The sequence below is a fragment of the Sinohyriopsis cumingii genome, chromosome 3 (genome assembly GCF_028554795.1).
Source record: "Sinohyriopsis cumingii isolate HCF-2022 chromosome 3, ASM2855479v2, whole genome shotgun sequence".
NCBI classification, from domain to species: domain Eukaryota; kingdom Metazoa; phylum Mollusca; class Bivalvia; order Unionida; family Unionidae; genus Sinohyriopsis; species Sinohyriopsis cumingii.
This window is the reverse complement of record NC_142963.1, coordinates 39,844,918-39,863,864: the sequence shown is the minus strand read 5'-3', so window position 1 is coordinate 39,863,864 and position 18,947 is coordinate 39,844,918. Positions and strand designations below refer to the sequence as shown.

The 18,947-nt window shown below is 35.2% G+C and overlaps 1 protein-coding gene across 6 annotated transcripts in view; it reads left to right on the top strand.

Annotated features, from left to right (window-relative positions):
* LOC149802745 (uncharacterized) overlaps positions 1-10,375 on the top strand; it is a 135,141-nt gene extending 124,766 nt beyond the window's left edge. For all 6 annotated transcript variants that reach the window (XM_089952158.1, XM_089952159.1, XM_089952157.1 and 3 more), the window contains one exon: positions 1,150-10,375. In XM_089952158.1, the coding sequence (XP_089808284.1) occupies positions 1,150-1,293 (144 nt within the window). In that variant the 3' untranslated portion in view covers positions 1,294-10,375. The remainder of the gene's footprint in view (positions 1-1,149) is intronic.
* The last annotated feature ends 8,572 nt before the right edge of the window (positions 10,376-18,947 follow it).

The window sequence follows — 18,947 nt, the reverse complement described above, 5'->3', positions numbered from 1 at the left end:
GGTTGGAAAGGTTATTTTATCCACTTATTAGGATCCAGTTTGGATCCTAAATTATTATACTTAAAAAATATTGTAGGATTAAGAAATGACATCTGGTGTGGAAAAAGTTATGGTTCTGATCTAGTAACATGTGTAATGGATGAATGGAATGAGACAAAAGTTCCAACATGCAAAATTTAGTAACTTTTGATTGTGATAGACAGCCCTAATTATTACAGTAGAATCATCCCCGCTTCATTATATTAAAATCAGCTATCAGATGAATGCCCATGATAATATCATAGATCTTCCATTGCGTACTGAGCATCTTTAAAACTTGTCCCCTAAAATTTACAGAAGTCACTTTCCACTCACCAACTACCTTCCAAAATGTGGGTCATCTTCCATGTATTTACAACCATCTTGAAAACGATGAAACCACCTCAATATTGCAAGTTATTACAGAATAAACTTATTCCATGCTGGCCTTGATACAAGTCATGTGACCATGAAAGTGACCAGATTTTAACGTGTGCTTATTGCTCAGAAGCAGAATTGTTTCTCCTTCTCCAACCAGTTTATGTCACTGTCATTAACCTTTGTTGTGTCATACATATATATTATGCATATGTCCTGCTAATTATATTTGAAGCTGCAGGTCAATTTACAGAACATTGTGTCTATTGGCATCAAATTTATTGATGGGTACAAAGAAGAAAAAATAAAAATATGTTCAGAATTTTCTATAAAAAAAATATTCAGAACTTCTTAGATATTTGGCTCTTTGCTGATTATTATATTTTACCACTTGGATATCTCAGTTACAAATAGTACATCTCTTCTTTTGAACTTTAACGGTTAAGTTCATACAGATACGTATTACTGTAGTAAGTCATGCTAATGACCGGTGGTATATGATTTTCAGTCCTATTTCATGGAGCAAAGGCTTGCATTTCATCGATCAAGTTCATAACAAAAAATGTTTGTGTGAATTTTGATGATGGAAATATTGTCCAAGAAGGTATTTTCTGATAATTTTGAATCTATATGTTTTCATAAATTCTGGGTTGTGTTTTTTATAATTTTGCTGATTTTTCTAGTTTTGAGATGTATCAAAAAATGAACATTTGTAAGGTAATAATTGTCCCTACTATTTTGTTCTCTCTTCAGATCATTGCTTTCGTCATTGAAGGGAAACAAGGAAGACGTGGTGGACGTCCCAGCACCAAGCAATATACACCTTTGAAGTCAAAAGTAGAAGATGTGATGCCGTCTATTGAAAAATCAACCACACAGAGCAACTACATATATTAAAATGAAAATGCATTACAGATGAAGAAAGCTAGAAAAATATTTTATTTGATTTCATCAAGTTTACAATGAAACTTAAGATTCAAGTATGATGTCATTCTAATAAATTCCAAGTATGATTTCTAGATGAAATAATAACATGTCATATAAGATGTAAACTGATGTCATTTGCAGACAGTTTTCTGTTTTCATTTAATCATTAGTACAGAAATAAGGAAAGATGAAAAATATTGCGGAATTATGCTATTTAGATTGAAATATCTTTTCCTGTTGTACATATTTTGCATCTCCGTTTTGTAAATGCTTTGGTAATTTCAGACTTGTCAAATGATGCATATTTTCCATTTTGTTATTCATAAGCTGTTGTTGCATTTGTTTCTCTACCAGATATCCTTGCTTATAAGATGTCCTGTTCTGCTGTTGCAAAATGCATGGACAGATCAGGGTCTTCATTGTGTTTTCTAATGCTTACTCCAACCAGACTGCCTAGAACCACATATATCAGCACATTGTGTGATGGCAGAAATGGGTCTCTGTAGTTGGATCTGACATTTACATGTAGTAGTTTTCAATATAACCATATGGATCATTGTAACTACAGCTAGTCTCGAAGAATGATTTTCTAGGAAAAAACATCAGTTGAAAAACCTTTTTTGAGGGGGCTGGAAATGTAATAGAGAATTTGTATGTTTTTCTGTTTTGATCATTTTTTGGGGTAGGGATATATGAATGCCATCATGAAATCCTAAATGAGATAATGTGTAATTTTGCAGTGTTTTTAGTGTGTAGCCATTGGAGATAAATATAATTCTTAATAACTGGTACAAAATATAAGAAGCAAAATTTAAAACATTAAGTGAAATGCCCCCAAACAGGTCTCTCTAACTTGTTTTTCTCTGCTTGTTCATGCATTTGAGTTCCCAGTGAAGCTGTTCAAATGCTATATTTTGACCATCTCTCTGAAATGGCTAACATTTTGCTGTCATAGTTTTGGAATTTTCATTTATGTGGAGAACTACCAGGGTACACTATAGATTACCTGGAAATAAATTTGGGTGTTGTCAGTTGATAATCATGCTTCTTTGTGATTCTATTTTCATATTAACTATGTTTTATATATCAAACCTTGTTCTTGCTTGGTTGATTATCTGAGCAATGACTTTATCTACAAAAATCATTTCTGACATTGTCGTTAAACTTATTGTTAATAAACAGCCTTGCTGTAAGTTTTGATTCATTGTTGCCAAGCAACAATGAAGATACAAGTCAAATGATGTATTGCCTATTTGCTTCTGTGTACAGTAAGTAATATTTGAATGGTCTATGTATTTGTTCATGCATTTCAAGGCAGTTGTAAGACTACAGGCATGAAACAAATCTCAGGTGCTCTTATTTGCAGCTTTAACTGGTCAGCAATTATTGGTAATTTTCTCTTGGTCAAGTTTATGTCTACAGCCTTTATTTTCATCCAGGGTTTACTGAATGGAAACATTTTAACATTTGATTCAGATGTAATATAAATAGATTATATAAAATGTAAGGAAGAAATTTGAACTTAAGCCCATGCTTTACAAAAGCACTAATTGGTGATTGAAGAAGCAATTAAGCAGGTCATTGTTACTGCTGTTTAACAGTCAGTTAATGAAATCCTTTGTCTTTGTGTCAGACCTTGTCTCATGTTTGAATGATTTTTTAAATATGTAAATAAAGGTATTATTGTTTGCATCAAAGAAATCTGCATATAATGGCTCAGTATTTGGAAGGGCCTATTTAATAGAAATTATGGTGCTTTTCTGTCTTTCACAAAATGTTGCAGTTATTAGCACCCTAAATATTGATAATTTGGCTGCACAATAGTATGGTTGATCTGATGTTAGTCTTTAGCTAAACCTGGTTAATTATATGATTCAATAAAGTTAAAATTAACATATCTTCCACCACTCTGCTATTATTGGCTAAGTCCATGCTGTACCATCATATATCTCATGTGTACAGTATCTGACACTGCTCTTCAGATCTGTATTAGCTGTGTTTATTCTTTAGTTGAAGGTTAAAAGATCGAAAGAAAATATAGATCATTCTTTTAAATTATACAGTCAGAACCAGCTTTGTTTGTCTTCCCCAGAAATCAAATCAGTCTTGTCAGATCAATTTTTTGCAAGGTCATCTGCAGTTTATCTATGATGATTTATACAATTTCATTTTAATTGGGTGATCTACCAACAGTGAAAATCAAGAAGTTGATTTAGTTTAATGTTTGTCACCACAGCATGGGTTGGTTATTTAATGCCAAGAAAGTTGGAATACCTTGCCCAAGGATACACTGCAGTGGGTAACTCAGACTGGTCTGACGGTAGAATTTGAGCCTGCATCCTTTTGATCACATATCTGGTTGGATACAAATTTGTTTTATTTGTGACACTTACTACTTGTTCTTTTCTTCATTACTTTAATGTTAAAGTTTTGTTAAGGATTTAAATTTGTAGATTTTAAATTCCAAATCCCAGAATTACTTAAATACTTCTTGAATTTTCTTTTAAAAATCCTTAAATTTGTTAGAGGGAATGCAAAATATTTTGAACAGAATAAAATATATCACTTTCCAAATGCAGAATAATTGTTATTTACATATTTTCCAAAGATTTATTAATGAATATGGAAAATGGGATAAAATTGGTTGGATCAAAAGACATATGACACTGTTACCAGATAGAATAGCCTACCTTTGCTGTCATGACACAGATATGTGTTTTGCTTCTACTTTTAAAGACATTTATATGGTAGAACATCAAAACAGTGCATGTAGCAAGTTCAATTTATGTAATAATATAACTGCTTGAAAGATTTTTAAAACTCCTTGAACAAAATCACTATGCCTTTATGAAACATGTAACTTCATTTTTTTGTAAGTTAAGAAAATTACATATATGGTACTTATTGAGCACTGGTTTCATTAAACTGTATTCAGTTTTAAATTGTTCTATATATTTATAAGTGTTAATGTAATGCTTATGCTAAATGTGGGATACAAAATGTACAATGTTAGTGCTGGGGGATGTTTTATAGTGTTTTAAACTAGTGTAGACTAAAATTTGCATGGCTCAAGTATATCAACACATAATTCATGATATTATTTGTACTGCATGTTATAAGTTTCTTGCCATATACTTTTTTCGTTGATTAAACTCATATTTTCCCACAGCAACTTACAGTGAGAGTTTTCTAAACCACTATAATTGTTAACAAACCAGCTCTGCCAACTGACCAAACAGTTTGGTTGTAAATTCAGAAATGAAAGCCTTATAATGTTAACCTAACCTATTAAATGGGTGAGCTCTTAAGACATTCATAAGTTGTGTCCCTAACATTGGCTGAGTTATGGAACTTTTATTGTTCCTGAAATTTCACATGGAATTTAGCACGTCCTATTAAGTGAGGGTTAAAGGTGGAGTCAACCCACTTCATTGCATCTGTGCAATCCAGGATTTTACTTCTATTTTCAACACATGCAAGGTTATTTGACTGATCACCCTGGTTCTTCTGTTTCCTCCACCTAGAAGACATTATTATACTAACTTCTGAAAACAGAATACAAAATGAAAGTATCAATTACTTATGCAATAGATGTTAAGAAAAAGATGTTTACATTTTGTATGTTTTTGATGGATATAAATATTTGTTGACATATCAGTGAAATTCATATTTTCTATGACAAACATTCATATTACATCTTCAAAAAGTGGCTACATAAACTGTGGTATAGGCACAAATGACAGATTGTATGTCAAATGCCAAGTTAGTAAAATACATATAATGATTAAGTTTTCTGCTAGTTTTGTTAAAAGTGGACTGTTTTTCAAAGTTTTATTCATTTTGAAAATTTAACTCTTACCCAACTTTGTGGTCTCTAAAGGTGAAGCAACCTAAAACAAATTAAGTCAAAATAAAAGTCGAAGAGAATAAATGTTGAGCATGTTTTTGGGTGGTTTATGAGGCACACCGTGATGAAATACTATTAGTCCTTGTTCCTTGCTGTAAAGATTTTGGATTGTTTAAAATAATAAGCTGATTTTTGTAAGTTTAATTCTATGTAATGTGTTTATGTAAATTTGATAATTTATATTCTCAAATGTCTCAGTCAGGTTATACACAAAGGTTATTAATCATGCACAATAAAACCTTCTAACAGTTATTTCCTTTAGTCAAGCATCTATCAGTGGATAAAGGTTATGTACAGTAAGTCTCATTCATATACAGGTATGTTTCTTGTTGAGTCCGTGTTAATATTGTAATATTGCAGTACTGTTTGTTACAGTTGGTGGCAGTGGCTTCCATAATTTCTTAATGTATGGGTAAATGATTTTTTTATTGCATGCATATCTGAAATCCCTTGATTGATTCTCATCATATTTGGCCTGAACCATTATGACTTGGATTGGTTTGGTTTAATGTTTGATGGCATAGCAACAGGAGTAGGTTGTTAAGTACCAAGGCAATTGAAGTGAAGTGCCTTGCCTACAGACACACCACAGTAACCAACCTAAACAGATCCATTGGTAGGATTGAAACCTACCTGCACCTGTTCGGTTATAAGCTGGCATACTAACCACTGGCTGTCCATCGGCAGCTTCCTAAGAGATTCAGGGCAGAGTACTGGGCCTACCACTGGCTGTCCATCGGCAGCTTCCTAAGATATTCAGGGCAGAGTACTGGGCCTACCACTGGCTGTCCATTAGCAGCTTCCTAAGACATTCAGGGCAGAGTACTGGGCCTACCACTGGCTGTCCATTAGCAGCTTCCTGAGAGATTCAGGGCAGAGTACTGGGCCTTCCACTGGCTGTCCATCAGCAGCTTCCTAAGACATTCAGGGCAGAGTACTGGGCCTACCACTGGCTGTCCATTAGCAGCTTCCTAAGACATTCAGGGCAGAGTACTGGGCCTACCACTGGCTGTCCATTAGCAGCTTCCTAAGATATTCAGGGCGGAGTACTGGGCCTATACTACATCCCAAAGTCTGCAGGTGGAGAATTACTATCAAGATGAGGAAATTCATTCTGCATATTTTGCTTCCCCTATTTACTTGGTGGTCAAGGTCTTAAACTGTGAATATTTGTATTAAGGTTTTGGTTAATGTTATTTTCATTTTCTTATATATTCTCAACTCCTTGATGCATTCTTCTTATATCTGGTACGAATCATTCTGAAGTTTAGAAAATTCAATATTTGACATGCTTACTTGCGCCAGTGTCCATGGGGTCATTATCACAGTCATATAAATATTTTTTAAGTTTTGGTTGAAGTTTTTTTCTTTCTTCTTTTCTTTATTTCCTAAACCCCTAAATGGATTTTCTTCATAATTGGGATGAATAAGTAAGATGCAAAGACAATTCATCTTGCACCAGACTCCCTCACCACTTTGGCCATAGGGTGAAAATTACAGTCATTGAAGATTCGTGATTTAAGTTAAATTGTTTTCAGAAAATGAGATCACAAATTACTGATGGTTGATTGTACAATTAATTGAGGCTTTTTTTTAATTAGTTGTATAAACAAACAGATTTATCTTGTAAAAAAACAAAAACGTTTACCATTTAGAAAGCATGTAATACAATGACATTGATTAAGCATAGCTGTGTTTTATATGTTAGCAATATTGTTGGACCAACGAGATCTTTTTTAAAATTGTATTATTTTCAAGCATTCCATTATGCATTTTAAATGTGGGCTGTGCTTACATATAAGTCTGGTCCAACTCTCAACAACATTTTGATCTGCCATCACATAATGTGACAGTTGAACAGGGTCTATGTTGTTTGTTCTTCTGATGAATCCTTACACTCTTCATAGAACCAGATCTGCTGGTGCATTATGAGCGCAGCTCTGGGTAAATGCAGTTTGCCATTGGATCTAACTTACTTGCAAGTATAAGCAGTATGCTGTGCTTATTTCTTGAAGAAAATTTATAAACATGAGCCTCTAACTTGATACTTTTTTCAATGTCAATCTTTTGATATACATATAGAGATGGAAAGGTTCTTGGGGGAGTTTTCGTTTTTTGCTTTTTACACTAGATTTAGTTAGAATCTGAGTCCCATGTAATATTTCTGATTTTGTTTTGTTTTGCTGTTTTTTTAACTGACATATTTTAACATGTATTTTTATCTCTTCAAAACAAATGTCTGTTTTTGTTTCACATTCAATAAGAAATGCATAGGGTCAAACAGACCTGTCACACATGAACTGCTTAGACAAAATTATTAAGTCGATCACTGTACATACTTTTCTTTATGAAAATTTCTTGATCAGCTCAAAATTTTGATTTATGTCTTTTAATGCAGAAGACCCTCACCTGGAAATATATTTTTATATATAAAAGACAAAACCAATTACAGTTTAACAAGCAAAGGTTATATTTTGTAAATTTAGGTATGCCTCTTCCTTGATAACTTACACACAACAGTGTCCAATCACATAGACTATGAGTTACTGGGGGACCTCAGAAATTTTAAGAAGGGAATGGTCATTGACATTGGGAAGGTGGGAGGTGAGGTGGGTTCAATGTTGAATGCTTATTTTATAATCACTTTAGGAAAAATTGTCAATAACTATCCTTGATTTAATAAAGTTATATTTGTACAAATTACTTTCATTGTCAAGATTATCAATCTTTGAAAGAATGTTACAAACATTATTCAAGGATGTTTTAACTCACCTCATGTGTGTACCAGCAAAAGCATTATTCATTGTGTCAGTACTTTTCCCATGTGAAACAGTCAGTTGTAATTGGTGATTTGGAATAAAACTTGTTTTTTTTCTCTAAGACATCAGACATTTATTTCATGAAACGTCAATGACAAGCTCAAATTTTATTTTGTTTATCAGTAAAATATTGATGCTGTGCTTTCATTGGAAATAATCAGGAAATTTATACACCTGGATTTGTCAATTCAGCTATATTAAGCAGAGTGTTGTATATTGTTCTATGCAATGCATTGAAAGTTTCTGTTAAATATAATAATATTTAACTAATTATTAAATGTTGCAAATTTCATGACAATTTCTGATTACTGACTGCCATTTATGGCAATCAAACAAGTGATATATATACCTATCAATGCTTAATTTGACAATTTTGATCATGATTGATAGTGATTTTACTCATGTTCAACAAACTGGCCTGTTTCATTTACTTTCTGTTAAGTAAACAGAATGGGATTCATACCTGCACCTTCATTCATAATTGGGTTCACGAGTTATCCAGGGATGCTAGAATGAGGGAGCAGGCAGTGTATTAGATAGGCCAATTTGACCCAGTTTCAGATTTCATTAACTTGCTTGCCTACCCCATCACCAGTGATGTAGAAACAAATGAGCTAACTACAAGGAGTAATTATTTAAGCATTCATGCTTTCACGCATCAGGTAAATAGTGGACTAGCTGTCTAAACAAGTTGATGCATATTCTCTATACTTTATCACAGGGGTGATAATTTTGCTTCCAAATAATTAAATCTGTTTACTCAGACATCTCAAGACCCATGGGAGATGTCTTACTTTTAGTAATATTTTGTTTTTGCAATTAAGCTTAGAAAATTAAGGAAATAATGCTATGATGTGACATAAAAAAACTAGCAAGACCGCTGTTAATGATTTATAATGTCAGTGTTAAAGGAGCTATATGGACAAATACAGAGTCACTCATTAAGTCAAGTGAACAAATACTGACTTTTGATTTGTTAAAATCTGGATTGATAAAATCATAAAAAGACTTGACTACCATGTGAGTGATGATATTTACTCATCTCATTATCCCCTTGCGCCGCGTTTACTTGACAGGAGGTAGTAGCGCTCTGCTGAGCTCTGTAGCATCAAGGTCATGTATGATACCTAAAAGTGGGTGGTATTATAGAAAGGTAGACAGATGTGGCTCTACAATGATACCAAATAATCTGATAATTTTAGTTGCACTACAAAATACACGGGGAAAAACCTCTCTTTTTCTACCCGATTTTTTTTCCACCCAAAATTTGCCTGTGGTTGGAATCTGTTTTTGTGTCCTGATTTCAGACTTTTTTGCCTCAGATCTAATCAGAACGGTCTGAACTGCACACAGACAGATGAACCTTTGCAAAAAGTAGGATAAGATGTGCATTTGCAATAAAGAGTGGTCTCGATTCGAAAAGTATGGGTTCGTTAAGCAAAAAAAGAGAACTCCAACTGTTACCTTTCTGCTCATGCATGAGCGAAATAGCCAACAAAAGATGATGTTTCTAACACAACTAGGCATTAGGTTAATGGGAAATCGCTGGGAAGTTGATGTATTAGGATGTATTCAAAAGTAGCCCACAAAATGTGTTTCCTCCCCACATTTCAGGCGAAAATGGCAAAAACCTCCAGGGGTTAATGAGTTAAGAACTGTTTTAAAGGGAGATAATGTAGATTATAATATCTGTAATTTGTCTTATCCTCTATTTTTGAACACCACCCAGCCATTAAAATCATAATTTGCTTTTTTTTCTTCTGGAGAATGTTTCTTATTTCTCTGATGGAAATTTGTATTTTAAAATGCTTAAAAATTATAAGTATTTGCACCTTTAATTATTCACACATATGAAATATACTTATTAGGAAATGTACAAAAAATATTGCAAAAGGAACAATAAGATGATTGCTTGGTTCTTAAATTTGGTTACATTGCAGAGTTTTAGTGACGTGCTGGCATTTGTGACCTTGCCAATATTGAGTACAGTCTGAACTATTTGATATGTACATACACATTTTATGTATTTTGTTTCTTTCTTTGTTCTTGTTAAAACATGTTTCTTTTAAAAGTATATTTAAGTGCAAAAAGTGCCCAACAGTCTTTGTTTCCTATCATTTCAAGAGGTACATTTTTTTTCTAGTAAGAAATGAGACTGCAAAACTAAAGTTTTTGCAAGCATGACTTGAATTCAAATGAGTAGATTGTTTGTCATTTTTATTAAATGTTTAAGCCATGGGACTTTCAGCTCTTAGTTTTTTGGTTTACGGCTTTTTCATTTAACATGTTAGCTTCTGTGTGTAAATAAATGCTGCACTTAAGAATTTGTTGGACTGGAGTTTTTGTATACTTTTTTGTATACTTTCTGACAGATCAAAAAACTGGTAGCAGATGTTTAGTTGTGAACTGACGAATGTTGTTATTCTATCACAAGCTGGATGTCCACGCATTCATAATGCCAAGTTCGAGTCTCGGGCTCGGCCAAATGTGGATATGTGAGAAAGCTTGCCGGTAGCTTCTCGTGGGTCGGTGGTTCTTTCCGGGGTTTTCCCGAGTTCTTCCTCCACCATTAAAACTGGCCGCCATGTATAGCCTGTCTTGTGCTGAAAAATGGCGTTAAACCCTATACCAACAACAACAACAACAACATAATGCCAAATTCATTTTGCTTTGCATGTGGCAGGCGTATAGTGAACTGTTCATTGTATTCTAACTTGTTTTATATATGTTACTGAAGGAATTTTCTTGACTTCACAAGAGTTAAAGATTTTGTAGCCCTCCCCCCCCCCCATCTGTAGAGGGGGCATATAGTATCACAGATATCCCTCCTGTCTCATCCATCTTGTGACAGTCACAGATTTTGTTTTTCCACTCAGTAATTATTTGGAAACTTATTGGATTGAAATTTAATTTGGCCATACATTTGATTATATTTTATTTTAATATTTCACTATTTTCTGATAAAATGTGACAGAGTCCTCACTGCAGTTTGACTTGTCACTTTGCCAGTGAACATTGAACCAGCACTTTGCATTGTATCATGCTGTTAGGGTCATGCAGCTTTCTTTGCAATTACCTGTCAGTATATACGTTCACACAGGTTCTAAGGTACATAGCTATTCAGATGCTCAGGTAATTTTCAGAATTTAACTTAAGGTAGAGCACATTGTCTCCTGCAACTGTTATAGCACAGCAGGCATTATAACTGTATGATGATACTAATACCCCCTTCTCGTACACAAAATTTGCAGATATATGTAATGGCAGATTTCCAGTGTTCACATTGGTTTATAGAAAGATGTGTAAATTAGGTATTTTTTTATATGAGCACATCCTGTCTGCATCACAAGTTCTGGATATCATATAATACGTGATGGAAACACTGCCCTGAATATCAACAACAGTGATAAAGATGACTTTAAACTTTTATCATTGTAATCATTTAATTCATCATTTGTTAGACAAATTTAAGAGATATTAAGTGCAACAATTCAGTATTTTGTTTAGGCATGTACATTCGTTATTTTGATTTACTTTCTTCCAGTATTCGTGTAGACATGCAGGTAAATGGACAGCCTGTGTGATAGGGCAAATTTCACAAGATTGTATAAATTTGAACATTTGGAAATGATTGATGCATCAGAACTCCCACAAAAGAACATTCAGAGTTTTACATAGAAATATGCACTGTGATATTTTTGATAAAAAGTTAGGATACTTATTCTATCAAAATAATGCAGTCATATGAGAATTAAAAAATAATCCTTGGAAATCACATGCAATATTTATAGCTGAAGTATGTGTCTTAGAGTGGTAAACCAGTTAAAACAACTAGACAATAGATCATTCAGTATACGTGTAGTTAGATATGGTAGAACATTGACAACAGCATAATTAAACATGGTAGAACATAACAATTACTGACAACTTTCAAAATCAGCTGTGGCAGAGCACACAAAGTAGTGAAACAGGAAAATTAATGAAGATGGTGAATACTCCGAAGGTTCAAGTGGACTTCACACATTGAAGTGTTAGTTAAGTACATGTACCAATAAGTGATGATTTTCATTTGTGATTTCCAGCTGTTGCTGGAAGTGGTCATGCTCACATGCAATGCAGGACAGACTGTCTTTAAAAATTGTGGAGACATGCTAAGAAGAATCCATGCCCATTGCCCGTAATAAGGTCGATATTTACAACAATTGGTGTCACAAGTGACTGTTGTAGTACACAGGACTGACACTGGTGGGAAGTTTTATGACTTTTAAAAAAAATTTTTGCTTTTTTATTGTACACTGAATTGTCGTGACAGATTATCTGTTTCTTCTGATCATCCATATATTATCATATGCTGCACATTTTAAGTCTAACAAACAATAATTGTGGATACATTTTTTGGGTTTGGAAATTATAATACATGTACTGTGTTTTTCACCCACCAGATGAAATACATCCTTTATTCGCTACCTACAAGCATGGAATACACATATTAACTCTTAATGTAGCAAATTGCTCTGAATTATTTTTGGTAAGAATGAATTGCCAAGAATCAGGTGAAGGTGAAGTATCACTGGACTCTGCCATCGAAGCTGGAACTAAAGTTGAAGAGATGGAACAGAAAGAGCTCAAACAAAAACAGAACAAGAAGCAATAATTGCATGATTAGATGATGGAGACAAACACAGGGCTTAGGATGCAAAATGCATGAGAACAAAACAAAATGCACAAAGACCAAACGAAGAGAATAATCCAAATACACGAAATGGAAAGTGTCAAAATTTACTTAGAAATAAATTCTAAACAAAGCATGGACAGCACATTTGTGGAGAAATTGGTAACAAAGGGAATATACACGAAGGATGGCCTTATATAGGCATTCTAAGAGATCCCCGTGAAATTATCGAAGTGAAATCTGACCTTGCACCAACAACGATGGGACCACTTACACTTGGAACCCCCCATGCCTGTCTTGGAAGACCTTGCTCCCTCAAAGATGGCAAGCTATGTCAGAAAAGTGGAGAGCTGCCATTTAGAACCTAATTTGATCTGATAACATCATACAATATAAGTGTAGACCCCGAAAAACAAACTACAGGTGTTGTTGTTGTTGTTGTTGTAGGGTTTAATGCCATTTTTGGTGGGTATACATAATTAGTAATTTAAAATAGGATTAATTGTGTTAGATATTGGGGTCGCGTCCTGTTGTGCATGGCGCGAAACATTAGTATTTGTGTTCGAAAAGCTTGCTAATGGCTCAAGTAAATGTAAAACCACAAAAACCATACAAGTGTGATATTGGAGATTCCTCTTATGTGGTCATAATGTGCTTGGAGAAGAATTATTTCAAGTATCTACGGGTTTAGGAAGTCCAGTTGACATCGAATGTTTCTATTCAAGAATCTGTTCCAGCATAAGCCAAATACATTGAAAGTATTTTTTGAACCGATTTCCAGATTGGAGCTACATACAAGTGTGGGGATACAGCATACAGCAAGAAGATAATATCTTGCTTATACAGGTGGGCCAATACGTCTCCTCTTTAAAGAGTCTTGACGTGGACTTTTCACTTACATTTTATCTCTAGGTGGTAGTGTTGAGCCACGAAAGAAGTCCTTATGAATCTCATCGAGAGGAATCAGCGAGAAAAGGGACAACCTATGGATACCGGTTATGAAAAAGACGCGCAATTTGGATCGATTGAATAAATTGTTATTATTGAACCCCTGACGAATATATCAATTTCAACGCCTCATAGAGGATGTATAGTTAGGGATCTCTTCCAACTGTATGAAAAGTTTAAAGAAAATTCGTCAACACGATTTCTTGGCATCCGTAGATTAATATATGATAGTTGTATCAAAGTCCATCGGCATATTACCTCTTCAGTCAATATCTGGTTCCCTTAGCGTTTATTACTGTACAATATCTTCTAAACAGATACATATTTGACTCACAAAAGCATTTTTGACTGTTTTTCTAAAGCAAACGGAAAACGTAAGAGGGTCTTTACTGATACCAGCAGTATTTAAAACCGTTATAATCTATGAACAGATTGCTGCCAAACTTTGCGATCCTTGAACCCTTACTAGGAGAATTTTGATTTCAACCCCTGTTTGACAGTCGGTAAAGAGTAACCAATCCCAACAGTAATAAACCTTAGAAGAAAATTAGTCGAGACGATTTCAACGAATTCGCGGTTAAATGAAAGAGGTCGAGCACGACACATGCGATCAGAATATTATACCTTACATCTATAGTTGGGCCTCTAATTCTACTCTTTAGAAAGTTTTGACAGTGGACCTTCCTTGATATTTTATCTCTGTGTGACAGAGTCCACCCACGAAGTCCTGACGAATATCGTCTATAGGAAACCACAATGGGTACCGGGTATGAAAAACACTAAAATGTTCATATATTGTATCAAACTTTTGCGCTAATTGAACCTCTACTAATAGGATTTAGATTACAAGGCCTCTTGGATGTTATATAAACAACAGAAAGAAAAAGTAGAAGAAAACACGGCGAGCCAATTTTGAGAAATTCTGGGCTAGATAAAGTTAGTCGAGCACAACATATGATGTTAGACATATTACATTTACAATTGAGCTAATAGTCCCCTGTTTATACAGTTGGCACATAGACCCATCTTTGATATTGTAATAAATTTGGAGTATCAGCCATTTGCATATAGCTCTCCATTTTAAGGATTTCATAGATTTAAGTGATCATCTGGTTGATTTTAGGAAGTCGGTGTTCTCAGCCCGACTAATTAGCCAATCGATAGGACAAAACATCACAGATTGCAGTGTTGATGAGATTCTAGGATGGAAGGTTTAATTTTATAGTGAGTTCAGGTCAGTGCACCATAAGTGACCCAGGTGATGAATAGTCCCTATTAAAATCAAGCAGTGTGGATCGATTGTGTGAGTGCATGTGCAGTATTCGTGATGGGTGACTGGTAAATTGTGCCATAGAGTAATTCAGAAGGGACGGTTCCGTTGTCTGGAGACGTCTTGTTTTGTTATAATGGTAGATACGGTGGAAGGTTATAGACGAAACGAGGCTTAAAAGCATAATTTGACTCTCATGAGGTAGCGCAGGTAAAATAGTTCCATGTATAGGGTGATTGAATTATATATTTTCATGGCGTGAAATACTGCCGATACTTTGCGGAAATGGAATAAGGAGAAACGGTGCAGCTATTAAGTTGTGGCGAAAACGGCAAAATAAGTTGCGCCTTAGGAGGTACTGGGTATGTAAAACACGCAAATGTTAATAAATTGTAATCAATAGTTTGTACTCGTGGAAACCTTACTTAGAGGATTCTGATTTCAACGCCTCTTATACTGTATCGAAATAAGGCCCCTTTCTAACAGTAGAAAAAGTTTGAAGACAGTTCGTCGAACTGATTTCTAGAACTCGCGACTAAATAAACGAAGTTGAGCAGATCATATGCCGTAAGATTATATAGATGTGGGCCATTACATCCTCTCTATATACAGTCTTGACATGAACCCTGATTCCTGTCGACGAAATTCTTCAGGACTTCATTGGTCGCCTCTATCCAACATAGATAAAAACAAAAGGAAAGATCCCTTTCAAAACTCTTTAATGAGTGAACGTAATGTCCAATTTATAAAACATAATCTTCTTACGGCACGCATTGAACCAGACCTCCTTCACCTATCCGCTGATATCTCGAAATCGGCTCGAGGAATCTCTATGAAAGTGTTCGTAATGCTAGGACGGGTACCTACTTAGATACTGCCCAAGAGACTCTGAAATCAAAATCCTCTAAGTAGGAGTGCAAATTAGTACATATTATTGAAACGATATATTAACATGCTCGTATTGTTCAAACATAACACTCACTGGGGCCCCTTATATCGTCGTTTCTTGTCGACGATGCTCGTCAGGGCTTCTTTTTTTTTTTTTTTTTTTGGTGGACTTTATCATTCAGAGACAACATATCACTCAAACTCCTGTCTCTAGCCACGAAATCTCAAAATCGGCTCAAAGACATTTCTTTAAACATTTCATACTGTTAGACCGGGTCCCGATTTAGATACTGTAAAAGAGACGTTCAAATCAAAATCCTCTAAATTTGAATACAATTATTCGACTATTGATGCAATCAATTAACTTTTGCGTTTTTACGTAGCAGATTCGTATAACCTACTCCCCCTTATATCGATGATTCCTCTTGGCGAAATTCGTCAGGACTTCCTTTGTAGATGTACTATATGCCTTGGAGGTAGAATATAATAGAAGAGGCCATGTCAAAACTCTAAAGAGGGGACGTAATGGCCCAACTGTTTTCACTAGATAAAATCTTACGGTATGTGTGATTCTGGACCTCCTTCATCTTGCCGCGAATTTCCCAAAATGGCCTCGACAAGTTTTCTTCAAATTAATCGTACTGTAAGAATGGGCCCCTAACTAATGTCAAAGAGGCGTTGAAATCAAAATTCTCTAAGTAGAAACTCAATTAGTACAAACTATTGATACAATATATTAAGATTTGAGATTTTTTTCATACCCAGCACTCATAGGACTCCCCTTGCCCCTAACTAATGTCAAAGGCGCTGAAATAAAAATTCTCTAATTAGAAACTCAATTAGTACAAACAATTGATACAAATATATTAAGATTTGAGATTTTTTTCATACCCAGCACTCATAGGACGCCGCTTATTTCCATGATTCCTCTCGACGAAATTCGTCAGGACTTTCATCTTGGATGGACTCTATCCCCTAGATATAACATATCGATGAAAATACGCATGTCAAAGCTTTTAAGAGGGGAAGTAATAGCCCAACTGAATACGTCAGATATCATCTTCTTACGGCATTTTTTGTAGTCGACCTCCTTCATCTAGTCGCAAATTTCTAGAAATTGGTTCGACTAAATTTCTTCTAATTTTTACTACTTTTAGAAGGATTCCTAATTAGACGCTGTCAGGAGCAGTTCAAATTAAACTCTTCTAAGTTGGAGTACAATAGTAGTGAAGTGGGGCACTCTAGGGACAATGGGAATTACCATTAAAAACACCCCTGCGTCACTCTGGGGACTATGTAAATTTAACATGGAGAAAAACCCTGGGTCACTCTAGGGACAATGGGAATTTAACATGGGGAATAGAGTTTGGGTCTGTCTAGGGACAAGGGGAATTGAACATGGGAATAGAGTTTGGGTCTGTCTAGGGAGAAGGGGAATTTAACATGGGAGAAAAAAAAACTACTTTAGGGACAAGCGGAATTTAACATGGGATTTTTTTTTTAAATTTAAAAAAAAGGGGTAGGCAATTGAAAGTCATTCTCTTTTCGAGAAATATGGGTGGCCCTGAAAAGGGCCTTTGGGTTTCTTCTACTTCTTCTTCTAACTCCTCCACTTCTTCCACCAAGTTCTCACTTTTTCCATTATTCCTTTCTTCTTCTTCTTTTTCTCCTCTGGCATCCAGTCTGGATGGCCCAAGGCTCTAAACTTTTCCTGGACTTTGATCCAATTCTGATTTAGCCTTTCAAAATCAGCCTGTTTCTTTTTGTTTTCCTTATCTTTTCTTTCTTTATTCCATCTCTCTTTAATCTTTTTTACCTCTACCTCCATCACTTTTCTCTTCAACTCCTCTCCTTTCCTCAGTCTTTCCTGACCTCTCTCCACAAAAGAGCACTCAAACCATGTGACATTTTTTCAAGAAAGCACCTGACTTTGCTTGCATTGTCAAGTGCTTCCTTTAGGCTTCCCACTCTGACATAGGTGGGATTTATCATACCTCTCAATCTCTTTTCCTCCTCTTCTATCATTTCTGCTATCACTTCTTTTGCTACGTTTAGGCATTTAGCGTAGTCCAGATACTCTGCTATCTTCCATTCTTTTTCTAGTCTCTCCACTACATAGATACCATCCATTATCCAATTGTATATATGTACCAAATTGTTGAACAACTCACTTGCAACCACCATCTTCGTTTTTATTATTCCGTAGAATGGTTCGAACATCAAACCTTGTGGGTTCTTATAGTGAAAGCGCGGACGTGATGGAAAACATCCCCTAAAAACACAAAATTGATCTTACCTAGATCATGACCAAACATCGCGCGGACGTGAAGGAAAACATTCACCCCTACTTTTCTCATTTCATATAATATACTATCCACATAAGTGAAGCAACATTTAACAAACCCCAAATCTACTATTTACACACACAAATCATTAAACCGAAATCCATAATCTACTATCCACACAATCGTACGTGAGCGGTTACAAAACCCAAACTATACTCTCCACATACGCTAAGAAACAATAAACAAATCCATAATCTACTATCCACACAATCGTACGTGAGCGCTTACAAACACAAACACACGAACACAAACACATACCCTCACACTAAAAAGAGTCAGTGTTTATATTCACACTACTCTACCTTCATACATTGGCAAATTGATGCTTATTTCTTTTATAGAGTATTGGGTAGCCCTGAAAAGGGCTGTTGTTTTTTTTTTTTTTGAACTCCAGATGCACCTATCTAATGATGGCACCTTTCTGGCCTGGCGCCACACACGCATCTTCTTCCCCAGTCTCCTTTCACCTTTCTTCTTGGGAGTGCAGAGGCGGGATATGTGGCTTCAGAATCCCAATTTTCTGTCTCTGGGATTCTGAAATTTCCTCTCTCCTCTTCTTTGTTTCTTCTCTCCTCCTCTTCTTTTCTTCTTCTTTCCTCCTCCTCTTTCATTCTTGCTTCTTCTACAATAGCCTCGGCGGCCAGTTCATTTAGTATGCGCCTGGCATATTCCAGGTGCATCTGGAGTTCTAGCAGTTTGACAATTCTGGTATTCATTGTTTTGTCAACGAATGAACAGGGTAGCTAGACTGTCCAGCGAGTTTCAATTTATAGTG